This window comes from Pyxicephalus adspersus, chromosome 11 (genome assembly GCF_032062135.1).
Source record: "Pyxicephalus adspersus chromosome 11, UCB_Pads_2.0, whole genome shotgun sequence".
Taxonomy (NCBI): domain Eukaryota; kingdom Metazoa; phylum Chordata; class Amphibia; order Anura; family Pyxicephalidae; genus Pyxicephalus; species Pyxicephalus adspersus.
Genome location: NC_092868.1, coordinates 41761249 through 41778855, shown reverse-complemented (window position 1 = coordinate 41778855; position 17607 = coordinate 41761249). Strand labels below are relative to the sequence as shown.

Genomic DNA, 17607 nt, shown 5'->3' with positions numbered 1-17607 from the left:
CTGCGCATGCCCGAGATGCTTAGGCATGTGCAGAAGAAGCACCCAAGAGCCTCCTGGGATGCGTGAGGCAATCAAGAATTTAGGGGGTGGTGCTGCACCCTTTTTTGTCATATATATGTATATATATGTGTAAAGGGTTGTCCACCCTTTTTATGTAAAGTGAAATTTCTGAGTTTAGGTACGCTTAAGGAAATACACACTATTATATGTAACAATAGATAAAGGTAAAATACATGAATGAGTGTAAGTACAGCACTTTAGTTAAAAGCACTGCTGACAGCCGAGGTGCTTTCCCTCTGCACCCCCTTTAATGCCAGAAGAAAAAAACGCAACAACTCTACCTAAAAGTCTGTTTGTGCATAGTTCTACCACACCATCAGCTCTCATGCAATTGTTTTTGATGACTGCCCACTTAGGCTCAGTGAGCCCGGTACTTTGGGAGGCGGACGGTGGTGGTAGTAGTAGTAGTTTACTGTAGTAGTGGCCCCAACAATCTTCTGCATGAAGTCCTTTAAAAGGTCAGAGACACAGACAGTACCAGGTTTGCATTATAGCTATGCAATGGGCATTTCCAAAGCAGTAAGTAGTGGCAGGCTTTATGTTCTCTCAGTACAGGTTTGATCTTTGTGTATATAACGGTGTACATTTTTCAATTTTACAATTTACAAATATTCCAAACATGATGCATCCTTGGCACCCACTATTTGAGGTATTTTGGCTTTCTGATGTAAAACCCCACACTGCAATCTTATAGCCACTCTGTATATCAGGACGCCTAATGGGAGCAGGTTATGTCCATTCTGTCAAGTGACCTTCCTTATATTCAACAATGGAATGAAATTTAGGAATATTGCTGACTTTGGTGACGCAGAAAACCTCAATGGTAAAACACAAAGCCACGAAGAAGGGGTGCTCTGTTCCCACTTAACACATCTTTTTACAGTTTTTTCACCAAAAAAATATTTTCCCATGATTTTTCCATGATTTAAAGCTTTCATGAGGATTGTACTCCTCATCTCATGGAGTACAATCACCTGATAGGATTTGGTGCCACCTTCTATACAGGACAAGGACACGGATCACCTGATCAATATGGCCGATTTACTTGTAGCTGTCACATTGATGTTCAGAGATACAGAACACAGCAGCCTACAGAACAGGCAATGGGCAGACAAACCTGCACAAGGATCAGGGAATTCATTTACAGGAGAAATACTCTTGAAAGTGATGTTTTAACAAGACAACAACCCCAAACACACCAGTAAACCAGTAATGTCCAGCCCAATCCCTGGACCCTAATCCAATGGAAAACTTGTGGGGTGTCATCAAAAAAGGCAAACCAAGAAATACAGAAATGTAGAATGTGGTCCAATCATCCTGTGCTGGAATACATGTTCACCTTCCCTTTCTTTCTCAGCTGTGCCAATATCGTCATCCAGGCTTCTTCCAAATTTGGATTTTTCAGCCATCTTTATTGGCTGGGCTGCAATGGTATAACTCTTGCACACAAGTGTTCATTTATTCCGGTTTCTGTATATTGTGCTCCTATTAATTATTGATTTTTTAATATCCATTAATGAGTTGATTATTTCCATTATTTAAAACGTCACCAAATTTGCCCCAAGTTAGATTCAAATGCTTAGACAAAATCCACCCCCATGAAAACAAACGTAAAACCTTCCATGCATTAAGGGTGCAGTTTAATTTATACATTTATCTAAAAGAAAAAAAGGACCTGGGTCATTAATGGCCCCCTTAGAGTGTATTAAGGCATGCCTAAAATGCAAAGGTGTAAATGGGCCCTAAATGTAGAAAAGGTTCCCAGGACTGCAGCATAAAATGTCATGCCAGGCCATTATGACAAATGACATACATGCAAACAAACTACATGCAATGATACAATTAAGCAGAAAGGTAGAGAGGAGCACAGACACATAGTTGCCACAACTCAAAAAAACTGTTATTATTATTTAATTTTGGAAAGACAGAGAAAAGTCCCTGCTGCCTTTAAAGCCAGCAAAATATTGGGTCCCATCATCTAGACAATATAGGGAATATTATTGATAGCTATAGACACCAATAATACATTTCCCTTCCATAACTTCCTAAATCCTTCTTGCAATGCAGGTGCAGCAGTATATTAGCTGATACGCCACTAGATGGCGATAGCGAGCAAGCAGCCTGCACCATCTACCTATATGTAAGCTGAAGTTTTTTTTTTTTTTTTGCAAGTGCAGAAACAAGTGACAAGTCCTGAAACCTCTCATTGTACCTACCCCATCCCATTCCTAAATAGCACATTCCCCTAAAATAAGGCCTAAACCCCCATTCCTCTTTACACATCCAGTAAATGTCAGAATGACCATGCAGCAATGATTTAAATAGATGAGACACTCTATAGTGTATTATTAATTAATAGGTGTATGGTAGTCATTATTTGGGTGTTCCCAAAATATACCAACCCACATCAAGATCTCATCTACCCTGCTCTGTCTCCCTCTGATAGCTTGCTATGGCTTATTATTGCACCTTGCCCAGCACCCCATGTTATCTGCATCTTGCATTTATATGTCAATGCCTATCTATCTATCTATCTATCTATCTATCTATCTATCTATCTATCTATCTATCTATCTATCTATCTATCTATCTATCTATCTATCTATCTATCCCATCCATCCATCCATCCATCCATCCAATATCTATCTATCTTATATTAATATCTATCTACTAGATTGTAAGCTCCTTGGGGCATGGTCCTCTCTTTCTGTGTCACTGTCTGTATTTGCACTGCGCTGCGTAATATGTTGGCGCTATATAAATCCTGTTTATTATTATTATTATTAATAATATTATTAATGATAATAATAATATTAATATTAATACATGTATATATATTCATATATATATATATATATATATATATATATATTTCCAGCACTGCATGCCATTTATTAACCCAAGAAGCAAAAGCCTCCTGCATGAATGGCTTTGCTTAATGAGGATTTAATGAAATAGCTAATTTGTTTCCCATCTGTTCTTCCCAGGCTTGTGCCTTTTCCCTGCACCAGTAGCCTTGGTTTGCAGTAGCCAGGTACACCAGGGCGCTAGGTGTATGATGGGGCTAAGGAAGGGGTGGTGGTGTTGGTATCTCTCCTAGTGGAGAGGGCAGTCCACATTCCTGCTATTCACCTAAAAACAATGGATGATGCTATTAGCATATTCTAGTAGGTGGAAGCCCAGTGGTGTACTGCATGGTGCAGAATATCAATTGTGGCTGCAATGTCACTGAAAGGGAACAGGGCGTGCAAGAAGAACACCTCTCTAGAGGGGATACAAGGCTTCCTCTGCGCTGCCTCCATCCCTGTATATAGAGCCCATTTATACCCATAGGATTGCTTTTATTTGCCTCCTTTCCTTGTGTTGGTTTAATGATGGGGGAGAGAAGATTAGGAAGTGATCAGCTGTCATGACGCCAATGGAGAAGGCTGCCCTACTGCTTTGCCACTTCTGCTGGGCTCCTCTATAGAGATAACATCCAATTTTGCAGGGAGAAAAAAAAGGATCCTTGACTGATTGACTTTCATTTTTTCCTTTTTTTTGCTGGATCAATGAGCATTTGATGCAGAGAGAAGTGCTGTGTGCCTGGATTGCATTGTAGCAGTCCTAAAAAGGAGGGAGGTAGAGAGAGGAATTGCTTTTTTTCTCTCCTTTTTTTCTGAATGGGGGGGAGACGAAGAAGGGCGACAAAGATTGATTCAACCCCCATGCTCCTCTAAGAAAATCCAAGGAGGGAGCAAAAAAATAAAAAGAAGGGGGGATTCTATTATTCCAGCAATACTACACCAACATGATCCTGGCTCTATCCATCTCTGTTTAACTGGATTCTTTTTCTTCAACATCAAGGATTGCAGCTTTTTTTTTTCTTTTTGGGGTGGGGGGGGGGGGAGGTGGAGGGAGAAGGGGGGGAGATGACCAGTTCTGACCTTTGCGGAGAAGAGGGAGGAAAGAAAAGAAGAGTACCTGCTATTTTGGGGGCAACAGACACCACCTTGTCAATTCCATCTACATGCACATGAGCGCTAACACCATGATATTCATGGTACTGGGGGCGTCTGTTGTTATGGTAAGCAACACTCTCACTTTGGTCATTGGCATGTTGATGTATTTGTAGCAATGTCATATTGGCTTTATGTGTATGTGTGTGTTTGTGTGTATTGTATATTGTGTGTCCTTTTTGCAAGAAGTGGCAGCGTTGTAATGACTGCTCCAGCAATTTTTTTAGCCTGCAAACTAGAGTCAATGTTTTATTCCATCCAGAGTTGACCAGATGCCTTGGTTATGGGCTCTTACAGGCAATAGCTTGCTTGATGGACATGAACGCTCTTTTGGACCGATTTCACAATTATATCTTACCGCATTTAAGAGGGGAAGATCGGGTTTGTCACTGCAACTGTGGAAGGTGAGTCCCCCCCACCTCCTCTTCCTTGATTGCATTTTGATCTGTCTTTGACTGCATCTGATAACCCTGAGGTTTGCCTGCTCTGAGCTGCCCAGCAATGGGCGATGCACCTGGATTGAGCACCTTGGCCGGTTCAGGCTCACCTCTGTAGGACATTGCTTGTGTTTATGTTATTCAGTCTTGTCTATATTTTGAAGGCTCCTCACTCCCACCACCAACCCTCCTTCCTGAGTCCTGCTTGCATGGTCACAACGCAGCTCAAACCTTTATTTCCCAGCAGGCAAGCGCAGGATGGGGGGATACAGGTGCCCTGCGTCCCCCTGTGGACTACCCAAATTATAAAGCAGAATTGGTTTCTGGACAATATGGCAATGAAAATAAAAATTGTCCAGGCTCGTATTAAAAAAATATTTTTCCAAAGCACAGTCTATGTATATAATCTACGCTACATACTGTAACCCAATCAGATTTCAACTAACTCTAGTGGAAGCAAAGAAAGATGAATTCTGATTGGTCCCTATGTGTTACCTGTACTTGCATGTTGCCCTGTGCCATATTCAAAATATGTCTGCAGTATGTGAATGCGGATTATATACATAGATATGAATTTTAGATTGGGCAAAAGAAACTTGGAATACCCCATTTGGATACCTTGCGCTTGCTTGAGTCGGGTATCCTCTGATGTGAGTTTGAGGCCTGCAAAATAACACTAATGGTTAATATTGTGCTGTATTACTGACCTCACTTTGCATGGACTTTATGTTATATGCATTGCAATACTAAATGCTTTGGCTTGTCATGATAGAGATCACCGGGATTCCAAGAAAGCTTGTATGTCTTTTATGTTAGGATGGTGTATACTGCGGATGGAATATATTTTGCATGCAAGACTTGGGAAGGATCCCCGTCAGTTGTAGGGGCAAGTGAAATCTTAGGCTTCTCATACAGGGATGCAAAACTTAGTTGAGTGGCACCAGGCAGTTTGATATCCATCTGCAGCAGAAGCCTTTGATGCAGTCAGGGGACAATAATACTTAGACCAACCTCCGGTACAGACCCAATCCAGACCCAATCGTACCACTAACCAAGAGACATTCATTAGAAGTGGTAAGGGAGACTTAGGCTGCACAAAGTGAGCTATTATCATGATAAATGGACATAATATTGGGGATGCCATTGCTGACTTTCTCGTGCAGGTGCAAAACAATCCTTTACTATTGGTAAGTCATTGGCTCAGGTCAAAAATGATTATATTAGATATAGTAAGTAATAAGTATATTAGGTGACCTGATACTTGGCTGTCTGGTCTGGGTGACTCGCCAACAAGGATGACAGGCCAAGAGCCTGAACCATCAAAAGCTATAAAATCCTAACTGTTTCCGTCCTGAAATGTCCTGACTTTTCATATTCAATTGGCTTGCTATGTAGTATAAAGTCTTCTAGCTGCTCTCTGCATTGCATTTCAGTCACTAATTTTCCCCTCCTAATAAAATAGATAAAATATATGCGAAGTGCAATACATGCAACCAACTCTAGATTGGTAAACTGGAAAAACTGAAATACACAACCATTGGGCAGCACTACTAAGCAGATAGCAGAGCTTATGTGGCTGCCCCCATGGACATTTATAATTCAATTCATGGAATAATAAAATATATTATTAATATGATTATTTCTGATCAGCCAGTACTGTTCACTTTCATATCTTTATATTTCATTTTACAGTATTATCTTTTTGTTAAGTCAGAAATAGATCATTTAACACTTTGCCTCTGCTGTGTTTTGTGGTAACACACGCACGTTACTTCAATAACGTAACTCACATTACATGTCTTAGTGCTTTGCAATTCATTTTCCATCCAGATAAGGAAATGCAGCTCATCAATGCAATACAATTACAATGCAGCTCCTCATAATGCACTACAACACATTACTGTATGTTGTGGTGTGCTGCATCAGGACAGATTGTGCTCGTCCATTTTTTGGTCTTATAATTCCATATTGAATGGGCTGCCCTAATGGATATATAGAGATAGGTTATGGTATTCTCCTAGTAAGTCACAGGGCTAAGGGCCACCCCCTAACAGTAAATCTTTCTTTTTGCCTTAATGCATGGGATAACACAACACACATCAGCAGCAAAGTTTGAACCTAGCCTAAGGTCAGCAACTTGTCTATGGTGCTGCACACTAATAAATGGACCCCATATATATTATATACCTATCTTTCATAGTAGGAGCCCTCTTTGTCCAGTTGGCTGCTCTCTTGACTCTTCTTCGAGGCTGTGATTGGTTAGCTTTTTATGTGCAGCCAATCAACACCTTTGCCTTACACAGAGCCATGGCAAAGGTGTAGTTGTAATAAAAAGTTCCCAACTGGACTCTGTGGGGTTTTGAATCAAGGAAAAGGTAAGTATTTTAGATTTAAAGGAAAATGGGGATGCTACAGACATAATGCTTTAACTTTATCATCCAATCAGATTAAAACCGACACTGAAAAATGACTGTAACAAATACAACTATATTTCCTATTGGTTGTAATAGAGAAATACAGATTGTTCTTATGAAATACACAAAAATTAAAAATAATTAAAATAATACATGAGAGCCATTGTTGGTCTGTCCTTGACACCCCCAACTTACTTTAATTTAAAGTTTTAATTTTGTAATTGTATTGGCTGTTCAGCATGCATTGCAATTTCACAAAGGAAGCTAAATAGCATGCTGGATCTTTGTCTCATTGTCAGATCCTTGTGATTTGTGTGCTTTTCAGCAAGTGCTGACTTCATTAATTAGCAATGACTTCTGTCAGTGAAATTTGCCTGGCCTTGTTCGTAGCACCGTCATCCAGTTGGCTGGTTGTCTTCATTCAGATTTCTCGCTCACTGAAATATAAGATCTGTATTTTGTAGCCAAGTTGTCAGATGATAGGGCTTTATCGCTACTTTACTTGGATGAAACGTCATACTTCACTTGTGGTTTTTCCTAGTCTGGTGTTGTTCGTTGTTGCATTTTTATTATTTTTGGGCGCATTTCATTCATTTAAAACAGTCCACCAATGCGCCATAACACAGCTGAAATCTGACCTATTCTATCTAAACAACATGTATGGTGATGTCTTTCAGTGGGGGCATTTTAATATAAATAGCACCCTGACACGATATGCACATCCACATGTAGAGAAGTAAAACACAATATTTATATATAAATTCTTTATTTTAGACAAACATTTCATTCCAGGTGTATCCATTACACATTAGTTTGCAAACCATGTTGGACTTTCTAATAAGAAAGCCCAGCACTACCTTTAGGCTTTTTGGCAAGTTAAGATGTTACCATCTCGGCTACCAATGGGGAAGGAGAAGAGGAAGTCCCCACTAGATTTCATCTATTTATTTAGCGCTGACATATTACACAGTGCTTTACATAGTCTATAATCACTAGCTGCCCCTAATATGGGCTAAAAATCTAATGTCCCTATCATAGTCATATGCCATTAACACAGTCTAAGGACAATTTTGTGTGGAAGCCAATTAACCTAACTGTATGTTTTTGCGAGGAAGCTGAAGTGTCCAGAAAAAACTCATGCAAACACAGGGAGAACATACAAACTCCTTGCAGATAATGTCCTGGGCGAGATTTGAACCTGTGCCCTTGTGCTACAAAGGCCAGAATGCTAACCACTGAACCAAACGTAGAAAAATTGGGCTAGTAACAAAACTGACTATTTGATACGCAATAAAACGCTCATGAGCCATTAGAACCACAATTCTGATAAAGGTAATCATGGATAATTGGCTATCAATAATCCACTAGAGAAATCCTGCCAATTATCCCTTGAAAGCCTCCTATTTTTTTTTTTTTTTTGTCGACATGTGAGTGTGTTTTTGGAATACAGATTGTACCTAGTAGCTAAGAACAAGATTGAAAGGAAAAGAAAAAGATAGAGGTTTTGTATGGCAACAGAAATGGTTTTATATAAAAAACGTTTTTTAGGTAGATACAATTTCACAATGATGTGATGCTCATATCCGAATCCAAACATCATCTTTTAGTGGGTTGGATCAGATTGGATACTAGACATGTGTCTACTACAAAACATATATATTCAAGAGAGAAGGGGAAGAGGATAAGAAAGTTTATCATGATAGGTCCCAGGTACTGACGCGTTTCACCCTTTAGGCTTCTTTAGAGGATAATGAGAACCCTTCCAATAACTATACTGTTCTGGTATTAGACTTGATAGGTTTTCTCCAGTTCAGCATAAATTGGGGGAAGACAGAAAGAATGATCAATCAAGGATTAAATTTGGTAGTTGGGAGCAAGAACACCGATGGTGCTGGTTCCAGGTAAATAGAACCTGTGGTGGTGAGAGAGAGGAAAAGAAGAAGCACATCTAGTAGTGGGGATGTGGTGTCCTCTGGGTGGCTTTAACATATCTTTGAAGGAAAGAACCACAATTTGTATCCTCTACCCTAGGGGTCCCCAGTGGACCACCGCCATGTGACAGGTGGTCCACAGCTCTGGCCGGTGCACCCCCCAGCAGGGTCAGGAGAAGGACCCCGCCAGGGGGGGCGCAGCGGACAGAGCCGCCGACCATGTTTCCCTAACAGACCTCAGGCTCAGGGCTGTGGGCAGGTTGTGTCTCTGGAGTAACCAATTGCTATATAATGAAAGAACATTCCTGCAGAAGCCTCTAGAAACCAACTTTCATGGACTGCTCCTTTCTAGCAAAGCATTGTCATTTCATGGTAGTGTTGGAGCATATCACCTTCTCCATCTTCACCAATACATTCCTATAGGCTTATCTCTATGATGAGCTGCCTTACTGGCCAATATGACTGTAAAGGAGACAGGACTTTTATGAGATGCTAAAGCTTTGCTGAATCACCCAATATTCATACTATGGGTGTATCAGAAGTTGCTGAAGGTGCCTGCACTGCATCAGTTTATTTTGACAGGTTTTCTCATATCTTTTCTTTCTACAAAATTTGCAAAATATATCTGTGGTCAGAGAATGTCTGGAGGTTCTATGTTATGGTTGTGTTCCATACAGAACAGCTTTGGGTGTTGGTTAATCACCCAGCCCAGATTTATTACTGCAGCAAGACCAACAACAAACAACCCCCCCTCCCTAGTATGACAATCTAAAATGTTCACATTTTTGGGTAGTTCATGCAATGAAGCAAATAGCAGTACCGTACCGGTGATTATTTATTTATTTTAGGATAAGGGGGAAGGGTAGAACGTGTTTTTGGAAGAAAAAAAAACGTATTGTAGATGTGCTTGTGGGTTCGATAATTTTCCCCAAATGCCTGCTGAGGGCTGAAATGTTGTGTTAGTGATAGTGAGGAGAGCTAAGTAAGCTGCGATTGATAATCTATCCCTGAAAAGACTGGTAGCTTGGCTTCCTTCCATCAGGCACTGATCTGGAACAAGAATGCAGGAAAGTCAGATAAAGTCAGAGTCTCAATCTGCATACTTGCTTGAGGGCAGTGACTCAAAATACGCTGAATCTATTGGACAAGAATGACAGTCAGAAAACGTTGAAAAAGTTATGGAGAACAAATGGTTCTCTTTCCATCTTTCCACAATGTAGTACTTGGGGTGGGGAGAAAGCCCCTAACCCTGTGTGAACTCCAAGCAGATTAATGAAGAGCTTACACAGGACTTCTTTTTACTTCCATATGCCGGGCAAAAGGGGGAGGGAAAAATGAAGAAAAGGTATTTTTAACGGGTTGGTAATAGGATAAGCAAAAGGGTGAACCTGTTGCTTTATCCTGCATGGGCAAGAAACAGATATAAAGTAAGAACATTTATGGTAACATGTAAATAGACAACAACCCCTTTGTTATTTATTGTGCCACAACCCCAGTTATATAGGTACCAGTGGAGGAGGAAAGGAAAATACAGGTAGTCTCCAAGTTTGTCCTGGTCATTAAAGAGTTACAAGAGGTTGCAGAAGAGCTCAGTCCTTAAGATCACCCACAATCTCAGCTGTGTTTAGCAAAAAGATTCCTTCTGCAAGTCATGCAAACTGCCCCCCTCCTCCCCATCCAGCCCTGTTTGTATCTAGGAGTCATCCGTATGTCGAATGTCTTTACCTTGGGGACACCTGTAGAAGGATTTAGAGTGGCATGTGTGTTAGAGAAATTAAAATTTTTTTCAATCAATAAACATAGGAATTTTTATGGTACAATCATTACAAATAACTTTACAACATCGGTCCTTTGTCAATAAAGGTCCATACACAAATATTGGAATATTGAGTCCTGTGAATTTCTGGTACAAAATGTCTTATTGAAATAGAAATTAAAACAAATGTGTTATTAGTGCAAAATAACAATAGTTTAACATTACAAAAAGTAAAGGACAAAGTATGAAAAGATATAAATTATAATATTATATATAAACTTCTGTAATCAGCACAAAGAAAATTACATTCCATTGCTGCAAAAAAAGAATAAACGTCAAAAGAATATCAAGAACACATGGTATAAAAAATATTAATTTAAAACAAAACAATAGTGAAGAAAAAAAGGTATATAATAATCCAAAAAAAGGGATTAGCAAACCAAAGTAGAAAAAGATAAAAGATAGAAAGAAAGGGAAAAAGAAATGAATCCTGCTGCCATTACAGACAGATAAAAAGAAAAGAGGGAAAAGATTCTGTAAAATGGCAAATAATAATCCAGCCAAGGTCGCCAGACAGCTAAACATTTGTTGTGGGTATTGTTAATAATAGCAGTCATTTTTTTTTTAATCATGATACCATGTAGTCGATTTTTAATTTCCAAAAAAATTAAAAGAGAGAGTTTTCGAAGTAGTTTGTTTGGTAGCCATAAAAAAATGCGTAATAAAAATGGCAGACATTTTTGGAACGCTTTCACAGACTATCAACATTAGAAAAGGGTAGGTGGAACGTTAGAGAAGGGTAGAGCGTGTCGTGGGTCTTTAGGCAAAATCATTCCTAAAACAGAATTAATCATATGATACTTTAATCCATATTCTAGACACTTTAGGACATTGCCAACATACATGGCTCATTGTACCTCTTACTCTACAACCATGCTAAAAAGTACTTACTGTTAAAGGAAGCTGGGTGAGTCCTGTGAGTTTTAATCACAAGGTCCGACATGTTTCACAGAAAGGTATAGTATGCTTCTTCAGGAAAATAGTTCTGTTCAGCAGGACTCAGAGTCCTTAGCTGCCACACATCTATTGAACTACCTGCACATGTAAAAGAGATGCAATTCCCTGACACCTCTGGAATGTGACCAAAAAAAGAACAACTGCAGAGAAGATGGCATTTACTCTACCATTGAGGTACTTGCTCTATGGAGGTTGGTCCTAAAATGCCCCAGTCCTACACCCGTAAAGCACCAAACCTGATGAAATTTTCTGAACAGAAATTTTTCTGAAGAAGCATAATACCTAACCTGCGAAACGTGTCAGGACCTTGTGGTTGAAATTTGCAAACTCACAGAAAATTCCCAAAATTTTGTACAGACTTTTATTGACAAAGGATTTACAGGTAGTCCCTGAAATAAGGACATCCGACATACAGACGACTCCTAGATAAGAACAGGGCTTCCCTGCTAGCTCATATGCAGAACGGTTGATGGGGCAGAGAGGGGCAGTTCGCATGACTTGCAGGAGAAGTCTTTTGGTAAACACAGCTGAGGTTGTGGGTGATCTTAAGGGCTGAGCTGTTCTGCAGCCTCTTGTAACTCTTTAATGACCAGGACAAACTTGGAGACTACCTAGGGGTGTGGCACAATTAATAACAAAGGGGTTGTTGTCTATTTACATGTTACTATAAATGTTCTTTCTTTATATCTGTTTCTTGCCCTTGCAGGGGAAAGCAACAGGTTCACCCTCTAATGACCAAGACAAACTCTGCAGTTGTTTCTTTTTGCATATCAAAGCACAGCTTGCTCCAGAAGTTAATAAATGTCTAGGCTTCATAAAGTTTTTTATTTTTTTGCTTTATTTGTGATTAACTCACAGTGAGGTTTTTTTTACAGTAACTGACACCATGCTGCCTAATAATGTGTTGTAAAGAACATCTGTCCCAATTTATTAAAATTATGTACATGTTCCAACTTACATACAAATTCAACATAAGAACAACCCTTTAATCCCTATCTCGTATATAACCTGGGGACTACCTGTATGTTATTAAGTTAATGACAACTAATGTTTTATATATATTCCTATGTTAACTGATTGATTATTTTTCTAACACACATACCATTCTAAACCCCTCTTTTCTACTCCTCCTCCATCATTACTGTACTAAGGACATTTATAGAAACATACCATACGGCATATGTTAGCTCATATGATAGCAAGGCACGAAGGCCAAAACACAAAATTTAAAACTTTTTGGACTTGTTGAAAATGTTTTTAGATGGATAGACAAATAGATAGATAGATAGATAGATAGATAGATAGATAGATAGATAGATAGATAGATAGATAGATATAGATAGATAGATAGATAGATAGATGGATAGATAGATAGATAGATAGATAGATAGATATAGATAAGGCATACTTATTAGCTGCAGAGAGCTTTCTTGTTTTATTTATTGGGGACTTTTTGCAAGCCCTCAGGAGCTGCAGGGAGGTACATTGGCTTAAACAAAAACCTGTTACTAGAAAATATTGTATAAATTAAATTACTAGAACACACATGGAAACACAAAAAGGAAATGTCTACCTGTCTCTTATTATAATTCTGCCACTAGCTGTTGGGCTAGGGGAATGTGCAGTATGCAAATATTGACCTCACCATAAGTCTGGGCTAAGACACAATGGGCCTGATTTATTAAAGCTTCAAGACTAGTGAAAATAAACCATCATGTGAGAACCTGGGTGATCCAACAAACCTGGAATTGATTTCTTAAATTATTATTATTTAGCAAAATGTTTTAAATCTTGGAGTAGATCCATTCCTAGTTTGCTGTATCACCCAGGTTCTCCATGATAGTCTATCTTCTCCAGTCTTGGAGAGCTTTGATAAATCAGACCAATGTAATTTTGTTCCTAGTCGAATTGTCCCTTAAGATAGTAATGCTAGGTTACAGAATATTTTCTAGAGAAAGACTTTCCCCATATTCAGGGGGCAGGCTGGTAAGATGAGGTTGAATGGATGAATCCATCAATAATACTGACGGAAGCTCTGCGTTCTTGGACAGCCATATTAAGTAAAGGGCTTTCAATTGTACAAATACAAAGCAAAAACCTGAAGCCACAGAAGCAGATTCAAATAGAATTTATGGTCAGACGTGCAGTAAATATGTCAAGTGGTCATTGTGGATAATAAGCTGGCATCTTAGTCAACAAAGTATTGGTTTTATATTCATGGCTTGGTGCAATGCTTAATTATCCTTTAGTGAACGCTTCCTCTATTCTTGTATAATAAACAATCTGCTCCCAGGACAAGTTCATCATTCATAGATTTCTTCACAGCGTTCACAACCAATGCTATTTCAGGATCCATAAACAAACACAGTTCTGACACTGAGAATCTTTTTATTTTTTGGCATATCACAGTACAGCATAAATTATTTTGTTGTTAGAGAAGATGAATTATGGGGGTTTTAGCACCAATTTATTTTTTGCTTTAGCTTTATGCAGCATATGAGGATGTTACTGCGGAGGTTAGTTTAATGTTGAGGTTTAGATTCGGAGTTAGTTTTGACACATTTGTTCTGGTGCAGGGAGTCCAGCTTTGGCACTTTTTAGATGCTGGTCTGCCAATTCTACAAATTCATGAAAACTCCCTTACTAAAGTGAAATTTATAAACCCAAATAAAGTACCATTTAGCAGCAACATTGAATGTTTACCCATGTGAGCACCTAGCCTTACTCCTTAAATGAACCTTTAGACTAAAATCCTAACATTAAAGTAGTGTATTTCCTATTGATTGATTTTCTGATTTCTTATTTGCTCTTTGGGTGGGATAGGGTAGACCCTTTGGTAGATTTCTATTGCTCTTAATAAATATAGATACTATCCCAATAGCTATTTTATTACTTTATGAAATCGCATTACATTAATATGTCAAAAACAATGAAGTCAATACATCAAAAGAGGACATAGCCCCAACTTCTCATATTCCCCTGGGATATCCATGTCACAGGTTCTGGGAGGCTTCGGACCATTAGGTAAATGATTGGGAAAGTACGCACATGCTGAGCTGTGTGTTACCCAGGGGTCAGTTACCAAGATTATAAAGCGATAGCTGGGGCCTTAAACCAAGATGGCTGTGAAAGAAAAAGCATGAATCAGCTAAGTGGTGGTTTAGAAGAGGATAAAGCAGGATTCGATAGTCATGTAAGTATGTTTACTGTATACAAAACACACACAAAGTTCCCCTTCAATTCAAGATGTAGCTTTTTGAGATCTCTGGGGTCTTGTCTTCAGGGTTACTTCCTATTACCCAAAAAAGTATAAAAATATTATTATATATATTATATGTAGTCTTAGTGTCCAACATTGTATGGCAAATTGTCTCCAGTATGCTGTACAAAGAGCTTTGGTTTCTGATTATGGCACATTTTATTAATTTCAATAACTGAGCATAGTTGGCCCAGAATTTACCCAGTGAACCAAGTAGATGCCAAAATGCCAAGTACCTAACATGATTAGACAACTGCCCATCACCTACATCCTGTAAATCATTCCTGCTGAAAAGTCCTCCCTTCTTATGTAGACACATGGATCTGCTTGTAATGTAGGTATGATGGGAAATCTATCAGGGCATCTATCAGGGAGGAGAGGGCTTCTGTACAGGGCCCCAAAAAAGGAGCTTGACTTTTGCAATGCTGGAACTTTTAGACATGGAGGACGAGAATGTTTACTTAGTACGGGGCCCAGACATTTCTAATGGAGGGCCTTACTTTTGGTGTTACATGCTGACTTCTGATTGAATCTCCCACTTGATAATTTAAGAAAGGTAAATGAGACTTAGTGCAGTGTGCAAGCTTTTCCGGCCAATAAAATAGATATTCTGATCACCACTTTGCTAACTGATTGCTGTTAGATTTTGCCTGGTTTTATTTCGGGCTTAGTTGGGCTTTAAAGTTAATCATTCATACAAAGCATCTTTTTATGTGCTGAGCCATACAATGAATGATGACCTCCAGCTCATGGAACCTCTTCCCTTGTGCACACCAAGAGCGATAGGTTACCAAGACTTTCACTCGATAGTCCGTGTTTCTTATCTAATTATTCCTTAGCTGTATTGATTGCTTACACCTACATTTGTACAGAAAGCTATTTCAAAGGAACATACACAGAGGTTTGCCTGATCCACCATTACATATATCAGATGTCATTGATTCTGGGTGTATTGCAGTGATGTGTCAGGTGCTTATCAATAGGACTTGGTTAACGTTTCACAAATCCCAAGTAAGGCACAAATATTAATTCCATAGATATAGTGCTTCAAATATATATAGCATTGCATGCAAAGTTTGAATAAATTTGGTGGCTAAGATAAAGGTATCCCTTAAAATTCAGGATAAAATAAATTACCTTGGCATATAACTCAGTCCCTTTAAAGGCTTAGTTCTCACAGCTTGTGTATTGCAAACAATTTATTTAACTTGCAAGTAATCAATCCCTAATATTCTATTATTTGAATGTTTTACCATTTATTGACCATCCCTCTGATATGTGGTAATGGTATGGCAATAAGCAGAACTTCTCTTGATAATGGAGGTTTTACCACTTCTTAATGCATTATTGCCCTTCAATGCACTTGAACAGGTCCACCACACAGGAATAAATAAGAACTACAGGACTATCATATTGCCGGTGACTATAATGCTTTTAACTCAAATGTTTAGAAATGCCAACTTTGTTTCACACAGGAAACTTCTTGCTGCTGAAAAGACAAAAGTATCTTCTGGGTGATTCAGTCCATCGATGTGCAAACAGACTGGTTCTTTTCCGAAACATGTAAAGGAAAGAGAAAATGAAAAAGGAGTTTGAAAAAAGAGGGGTTTTAAGGGCCACAGAATGGTATAGGTTATGATTTTACTTGATATTCATCAAAAAAAGAAAATCCCATCCCATTATGATGTCCCATTACATCATAAGACCCATAATACACACTGGTGGACTCCATAAGTGGAGGTGTTGATAGTCTCATATCCTGACGCATTTCACCAATTTAGGTTTCTTAAGGGGAGTTAATAAATGGAGACAAATCATGTAAAAACTGTATAGCAATAAAAAAGCCACATAACATACATAGGTCTTTCTATAAAGAGAAGTTTTTCTCTATAGTATCCAGTTATGGAAATGTCCTGTAATAGTTTTATATAAACATTTATAAGTGAATTGGGTTAAATTATTGGATAGTGATAATATATATCTGTTTTATAAATATACAGTTAAGGATCAAGTTAAGGATATCCGACATACGGACGACTTCTAGATACGAATGGGGCCCCCTGCTCGTGTGCAGGACAGAGGCTTGATGGGGGGAGGGGTGGTTTGCATGACTTGCAGAAGAAATCTTTTGCTGTTCTCCAAGCTCTTGTAACTCTTTAATGACCAAGACAAATTTTGCAGCTGTTTCATTTTGCATATCAAAGCACAGCTTGCTCCAGAAGTTAATGAATGTCTAGGCTTCATAAAGTTTTTTTTTTTTGCTTTGTTTGTGATTAACTCACAGTGAGGATTTTATACAGTAGCTGACACCATGCTGCCTAATAATATGCTGAAACAAACATCTGTCCTAATTGCATTTGTTAAAATAATGTACCTGTTTCAACTTACATACAAATTCAACTTAAGAACAAACCTACAGTCTCTATCTCATATGTAACCCGGGGACTACCTGTATTTATATATGGCAAGTGTATAAAACATTAAATAGGATTGGTATTGGGATAATGTAGTTCAGGAGCTATGGAGCTTAATATATTCCTTCCTATTAACAACAGTTAATGAGTTTGCGTCTTTAGGAACGTTTGCCAAAAATCACAAGGTGAACCACAGCCCTAATTTTGAGAGAGACAATCCCTGGGTTGTTGCAGCAAAGGGTTGCTAACCATACTGTGGCCCTCAAAACCCCTATTTTTTCAAACTCTTCCCTTCATATAATTCCTAGGGTTGGGCTTGCA

At 38.7% G+C, this 17607-nt stretch overlaps 1 protein-coding gene across 2 annotated transcripts in view; it reads left to right on the top strand.

Moving 5' to 3' along the window:
* Positions 1-3975: 3975 nt before the first annotated feature.
* TMEM240 (transmembrane protein 240) overlaps positions 3976-17607 on the top strand; it is a 50039-nt gene continuing 36407 nt past the window's right edge. The window contains exons 1-2 of one of the 2 annotated variants that reach the window (XM_072426139.1): positions 3976-4126; positions 4356-4462. In XM_072426139.1, coding sequence (XP_072282240.1) covers positions 4070-4126; positions 4356-4462 — 164 coding nt within the window. In that variant the 5' untranslated portion in view covers positions 3976-4069. Of the gene's footprint in view, positions 4127-4320; positions 4463-17607 lie in introns of both variants that reach the window. The other variant, XM_072426140.1, reaches the window with a different exon arrangement.